General features: G+C 37.8%; 1 protein-coding gene across 1 annotated transcript in view; it reads left to right on the top strand.

Moving 5' to 3' along the window:
• Positions 1-6,844, top strand: part of top2a (DNA topoisomerase II alpha) — a 19,572-nt gene that overhangs the window by 1,310 nt on the left and 11,418 nt on the right. The window contains exons 2-15 of the mRNA XM_016522905.1: positions 1,541-1,642; positions 1,742-1,879; positions 2,282-2,420; positions 2,502-2,659; positions 4,203-4,328; positions 4,408-4,518; positions 4,608-4,713; positions 4,932-5,041; positions 5,154-5,246; positions 5,366-5,480; positions 5,710-5,831; positions 6,051-6,199; positions 6,293-6,524; positions 6,641-6,775. Coding sequence (XP_016378391.1) covers positions 1,541-1,642; positions 1,742-1,879; positions 2,282-2,420; positions 2,502-2,659; positions 4,203-4,328; positions 4,408-4,518; positions 4,608-4,713; positions 4,932-5,041; positions 5,154-5,246; positions 5,366-5,480; positions 5,710-5,831; positions 6,051-6,199; positions 6,293-6,524; positions 6,641-6,775 — 1,836 coding nt within the window. The remainder of the gene's footprint in view (positions 1-1,540; positions 1,643-1,741; positions 1,880-2,281; positions 2,421-2,501; positions 2,660-4,202; positions 4,329-4,407; positions 4,519-4,607; positions 4,714-4,931; positions 5,042-5,153; positions 5,247-5,365; positions 5,481-5,709; positions 5,832-6,050; positions 6,200-6,292; positions 6,525-6,640; positions 6,776-6,844) is intronic.

The raw sequence follows: 6,844 nt of genomic DNA, 5'->3' as shown, positions 1-6,844 counted from the left end.
GGGTGTGCGTTGATCTGTGATAATATCGTAATTGTTGTTTTAACGATGTGTGATTTGATATTGAGTATCGCGAAAAGCAAACAAAACACCTACAGAGTGCATGCATACATTACGTGAGGTTACATTACTAGTGACATTTAGAGTGTTCTTTCACTGCATGAATCAGTCTATTAAAATGCATTTAGAATTCACATAATTCAAGATATGGGGTAGAAAATGTATATATTTATATCATTTCATATTGTTAATATCACACGAAGAGTGGCGTTTTTTTCCCTCAAAGTCAGCATGATTACAAATGTGATTGATTTTATACAACAGTTCAATAAACAAGAAGTTAATATTAAGAGACTTACGCTTTAGACACCATATTATCTGTTTTTGCTCTATTTCTCCAACAAAAATCATTCCAAACACAGCCACAGCGCTGTTTTGCGCCTCTGAGCAACAGGACGGTGTTTCGTTCCTGAATGAATCAACAGTTTAAATGATTTGGTTCAGTCGCAATGACTCCCTTAACAGTGACTTGCTGCCACCTACTGGCAGTTTTAATTTCACATTTAAGGTACCTTTTCATTTTTTAAATTTCAAACTTCAGTTTTTAATGTTTTACATATGCTTGGTAACAGCCCAAATGCAAGAAATTCACTCAAAAGATGGTGCACACTTTTAGAAAAAATGGCTTAAAGGTAAAAATGCCCATAAAACTTGTTGGAAATTATTAATTGCTATCACTGCTGTGAACTGACCACACAGAATACTGTATGAAGAATATCAAAAAATTCAGGAGTCATCTGTCCCCGGTAGTCCTTAAGATATCAGCACAATAACATGCTTATCATAAAAATATCATCTAATTATCGTCATCGATAAAATCCCAGAAAATTATCGAGATCATTTTTTGTCAATATCGTACTTATATCATACCCCTAATTTGTTATTTAATTGCTATAATAATTTATTGATGATAATTGTTTAAATTAATATAATTAATACTTTTGACTCATCCATTTTCTTTAAAATGGTTTAAAGGCTAAAATGTAAGATTTATCATTTTATAAATGTTTTTGTGAAAACTTGTATCTAAACTGTAAATTATGCTTTTTACAGTAATTTTACAGTTTAATATGGTACTATAGACATTGCCCTACCCCGCTCCATATGGTATTATTTTTATTTGTGCAGGTCTTAAAGGTCTTAAAGTCTTAAATTTGAGCTTAAAAATCCTGCAGAAACCCTGATAACTGTAAGAGCTAATGATAATGGGGCGGGAAAGATACTGTTGCTTTTTCCACCTCCAACTGATGAACAAAGACACTGACAGCCACTCTAATTCTATCTGACTTTAACTGAATATTTGCATAAGAATATTAACATACATTGGTGTGGATGCTGTAGTGTTGTTTTTGTAGGGGCCTTAACTGGGTGGCTATCTGAAATTCCATTAAATGTTGTTGACCTGTAAACATGATGGACATATCTTTCTTGGATACTTTGTTGACAGTGGAAAGTGCTTTAAATATGATGTTGTGTGTTTCAGGGTGGCAGACACACCGAATATGTTGCAGACCAGATTGTGTCCAAACTGATTGAAGTGGTAAAAAAGAAGAACAAGGCTGGAGTGGTTGTCAAACCTTTCCAGGTACATCCTGATGATTATTAAAACTTGTACATCTCAAAGATTATGGCACTGTAATTTTGTGGTCAGATGTAAAGTGCTGGTTGGACTCTGCGTGTGCAGGTGAAGAACCACGTGTGGTTGTTTGTGAACTGTCTGATTGAGAACCCCAGCTTTGACTCTCAGACCAAAGAGAACATGACATTACAGCAGAAGAATTTCGGTTCCACCTGCCCTCTGAGTGACAAGTTTGTTAAACAGGTGAGAAATGTGACTCTTAAACCATCTTGAATTGCCTGAACCATGCTGTATAATTTGGATTCAATGCTCCTCTTTCCAATATTTGATGAATTGCTGCTGCCATGATTTAGTTAGTTAAATAATTCCAAATTGGTGATTGGTATGCATTGAAGTTGGTATCAAGGACTGTTAAATTTTACCCTTATTGGTACCGTGTTTTACTGAGAAAAAAACAAGATTTGTTTTTTAAAAAGCCTTTTTCCAAAAGGTACATCTGGAAAAAGGGGGGTCGTCTTATAATCAGGGTCGTCTTATATTCGGGCCAATACGGTAATTCGTCACTAGCAGGTAGTTTGTGATTTAAGATGCTTTACAGCTGCATAAACTCCTTGGATAATTCACCCCTCTGTGTCTTGTTTGTAGGCTAATAACTGTGGAATTGTGGAGAGCATTATGAACTGGGTGAAGTTTAAAGCCCAGGCTCAGCTCAATAAGAAATGCTCTGCTGTCAAACACACTAAGATTAAAGGAGTACCCAAGCTGGATGACGCCAACGATGCAGGTAACAAGGTTTGTTGTGCTGTTAAAATATTAAAACACTTTCAGCCTGGATGTTAATTTCAGGATTGTTGGTTTGTTTCAGGTGGAAAGAACTCCAATAGCTGCACTCTGATCCTGACAGAAGGAGACTCGGCCAAAACTCTGGCCGTGTCGGGTCTAGGTGTGGTGGGACGTGACCGCTATGGTGTCTTCCCTCTGCGTGGTAAAATGCTCAATGTTCGAGAGGCATCACACAAACAGGTCGGTAAATTCAAAAGAATTTTAATGAGTGCTTCATGGTAGGGCTGGATGATTGATCGAAAAGAAATCAAAACCGAAATTCAGAACCTCTAACCAATAGTTATGCATTTATTTTATAGCTCTATGTCAACTATTGACTCATTTGTATATATTTTTATTTTAGACAAATGTGAGGCAAAGCTGATGCCTAACTGAGATCTCTTGGGGGCTGTTAACACAGAACACATTATTTTCCATTCCAATGCATTACTTTTTAATTGTAGAGGTGTATGACTGTTGCAGTGTCTCACACATGAGTGCCACGTTTTTTAAGACGCTGTGTCCCGTTAAAAGAATTTCAACTTTTACATGCAGTGCCGCTCATCAATGTCAGTTCCAAAACAGTGGACCAATCAGAGACCCCGGAGGCGGGGCAAGCGCTGCGAGTTTTTGTTTATAGTAGCAGGTTGGCACGGCAAGTTTTGTATTTGACGACATGGTGGAGGAGGCATTCTGCACTGCGCTTTTTTAAAAACCATTCCTGAGCGCTGCATCTCACGGTTTTAGACGCAAAGACATGTTCTGTGTGAATGGCCAGTAAGAACTTAGAGTAAATACTTGCGCATTTAGAGTGACAGAACAAGATCACTGAGATGGTGCCCTGCTCTTTCTCTTAATCAGCAGTGTTGTATTTACATTCATTATTTAAAACTTTTGTTAACAGGAGATGCAAAATATTGTTTTCTACTTTTCACAATGCATTATTTAAAATATTAATTTACAAGAGATACAAGTTATTTTCTACTTTTCGTATGACAATATTTAAAAAGTAGGTTATTTTGTTTGAAAGAGGTGCTGGTTATTTTCTACTTTTGACATGGCAATATTCATTATTTTTTTTATAATTTTTTTTTTTGCAAAAAAATTAATAAAACTGAAATGTGACTTTCATAAGACGTCTTCATTTCAAGCAAGCTCTGATTTTAATTGTTCGAATTATTCAACAAATAACCACACATTTGTTTCCTTCAATTATTTTAAAAGTCACAAAGATAAGAAATGCACTCCTTCATTAGAAAAAAAATCCCACCTTTAATAGTTTAATTTTATTATAACTTTAATAGTAGTATATTTGCAGTACAAACCTTTAATGAACCATGAGGGCAAGAAAAATCAATAAATAATTGTAATTGAGTCGGTGCCCATAGCCTTGTGGTTAGTGCATCAACATATAGCACAACTGTGCTCACGGCGACCTGAGTTCGAATCCCGCCTCGAGGTCCTTTGCCGATCCTGCTCCCCTCTCTCCTCCCATTGCTTTCCTGTCAGCTCTTCACTGTCCTCTCACAATAAAGGCGTAAAAAATAAAACCATAAATATAACTTAAAAAAATAGTTATTATAAATTAAAATAAAAAAAATATATAATAATTGTAATCGAGGTAAAGTGTTCAGTTAATCGAGGTTTTGATTTTAGGTCATATAGCCCAGTCCTACTTCATGGGGTTGTATCAATAACAGACCCCACAAAAGCAAAAAAATTTTTTTTTTTTTTTTTTTTGCAGATCATGGAGAATGCTGAGATCAACAACATCATAAAGATCCTGGGTCTGCAGTACAAGAAGAACTACAGTGACCCTGAGTCACTCAAGAGCCTGCGCTACGGCAAGCTCATGATCATGACAGATCAGGTCAGACTGTACACAGTGTGCCTGTTACAGAATATAGGGTGTAGTTTGTTGTATGTGTAATGATGGGTGATTTCTGCAGGATCAAGACGGATCTCACATTAAAGGCCTTCTCATCAACTTTATCCATCATAACTGGCCGTCACTGCTGCGCCACAACTTCCTAGAAGAGTTTATCACACCCATCATCAAGGTAGATTCCAGCTGCCCTTGTCATCAACAATATGCACAAATGCTTGTTGTGGAAACGTTTCATTGACTGCCGGTGTTGTCGCTCTCTAGGCATCCAATAAAAAGCAGGAGCTTGCTTTCTACAGTATCCCAGAGTTCAATGAGTGGAAGGAGAAACAAAGTAGCACCAAATCCTGGAAGATCAAATACTACAAAGGTTTGTCTAAAACACCTGTGGTAGTCCACTGGCAAACGTAAGCAGTGTTTTTACTCTGTCCTCCTTATGTGTTCAAGTGATGTAGAAAGTGAAGGGGGCACAGATTGGGTCACCAGCACACTGGGTGTTTGCAATAACATTTGAAAGTCGTTCTAAAACATGCATGTATACAGTCATTTGCAAATATCTCATGTATTTTTCTATCTGCCTCTCTCCAGGTTTGGGTACCAGCACATCTAAGGAGGCCAAAGAGTATTTTTCGGATATGACGAGACACCGAATCCCTTTTAAGTACTCTGGGCCGGCCGATGATGAAGCTATCACCCTGGTAACCATGTCTCCGTTTGAATTTGCAGTGGACACAATCGAGCAACTTTGAATATAAAATTACGTTTCCTAAAGATGATATTTATGACTTTTTTTTTTGTGTCTATCTGCAGGCCTTTAGTAAGAAGATGGTAGATGAGAGGAAGGAATGGCTGACCAGCTTCATGATCAACAGACGTCAGCGCAGAGAACACAACCTGCCTGAGGTGCCATAACCCTAAAAAAAAAAAATTTAAATCAATGTGGAGTTTTTTTTTTAATGGGAAATTTGGAGTTGACTTTTGTGTGCCATTAGAAAGCATGATCTTGTTTCTGCTTTGTGCAGGAGTACCTGTACGGACAGGAAACCTCATCCCTCTCCTACCATGACTTTATCAATAAAGAGCTTGTGCTGTTCTCCAACTCTGACAACGAGAGATCAATCCCCTGCTTGGTGGATGGTGAGAAACCTGAATTTCCCCAGCATTACAATTGTCATTGTTGAATTTTTTTTTTTTTATAGTTTTATAGGCTAACAAAGGGTAGTTAGTAAAATAATGCAATTATGCTGCTTTTATAAGATTAACTAAAATCTAGCATTGCATGTATCATTCATGGTCAAGGCAATCCCACAATACAAGCAAAGAGTTACTGAACAAAGATGCAGATAAATATGTATGTATGTTTCAGGTCTAAAACCAGGCCAAAGGAAAGTGCTTTTCTGCTGTTTTAAGAGGAATGATAAAAGAGAGGTGAAAGTGGCTCAGTTGGCTGGATCAGTGGCCGAGATGTCAGCATACCACCATGGAGAGGTGAGGACTTTTGTTCCACTCACCTCATTCATTGTTTAGTCTGTATATGGAAAATCTTGTCACATTGCTTTTGCTTTTAGCAAGACACTACCCCACTATAAATATGAAAACACACATTCAAAAGTAAAATTATGCTAAGATGTCTCTATCAAACAACTGTCCAGTGAACCTGGTAGCTTTCACAAGATACAACTATTTAAATGTTTTTCTCTTCCTCAGGTCTCTCTGATGATGACCATTGTGGGTCTTGCTCAGAACTTTGTGGGCAGTAATAATTTGAACCTGCTTCAGCCTCTGGGTCAGTTTGGCACACGTCTGCATGGAGGCAAAGACTCTGCCAGCCCCAGATACATCTTTACTATGCTCAGGTACACTGATGCACACGGCTAATGGTTATGGCTAGCAAATAAAAATTTCATATCTAGTAAAGTAAAACAAAATTGTTTTTTATTTATTCTCAGTCCACTTGCTCGTCTGCTGTTTCCTGCTGTGGACGATAACCTGTTGAAGTATAACTTTGATGATAATTTGCGAGTGGAGCCAGAGTGGTACATACCCATCATCCCTCTGGTGCTGGCTAATGGAGGTGAGGGCATCGGCACAGGATGGGCCAGCCGCATCCCCAACTATGACGTGAGAGAGATCATCAACAATATTCGCCGCATGCTCAATGGAGAAGATCCACTTCCCATGGTAAAAATAAATTCATGTTTTAAATTTAATTACCATAAATGCATAGTTGTTTTCATAATGCATATCGTTCTAAACCAGAACTGGTTGATGTACTCATTTCGCCAATTTATGTCTAGCTGCCAAGCTATAAGGGGTTCAAAGGCACCATTGATGAACTGGCGAAGAATCAGTATGTGAATAATGGAGAGGTGGCCATCATTGACTCTACCACCATTGAGATCACTGAACTGCCAATCAAAACCTGGACACAGGTGCATGAAGTTTGTTTTTATACTTTCTTTAGGAAGTTTATTCATGATTCCTTGTAGGACTGAGCTTTT

The sequence above is a fragment of the Sinocyclocheilus rhinocerous genome, unplaced genomic scaffold (genome assembly GCF_001515625.1).
Source record: "Sinocyclocheilus rhinocerous isolate Xijiao unplaced genomic scaffold, SAMN03320098_v1.1 scaffold419, whole genome shotgun sequence".
NCBI classification, from domain to species: domain Eukaryota; kingdom Metazoa; phylum Chordata; class Actinopteri; order Cypriniformes; family Cyprinidae; genus Sinocyclocheilus; species Sinocyclocheilus rhinocerous.
Note: the sequence above shows the minus strand (reverse complement) of the source record. Positions and strands in the feature narration are given on the sequence as shown.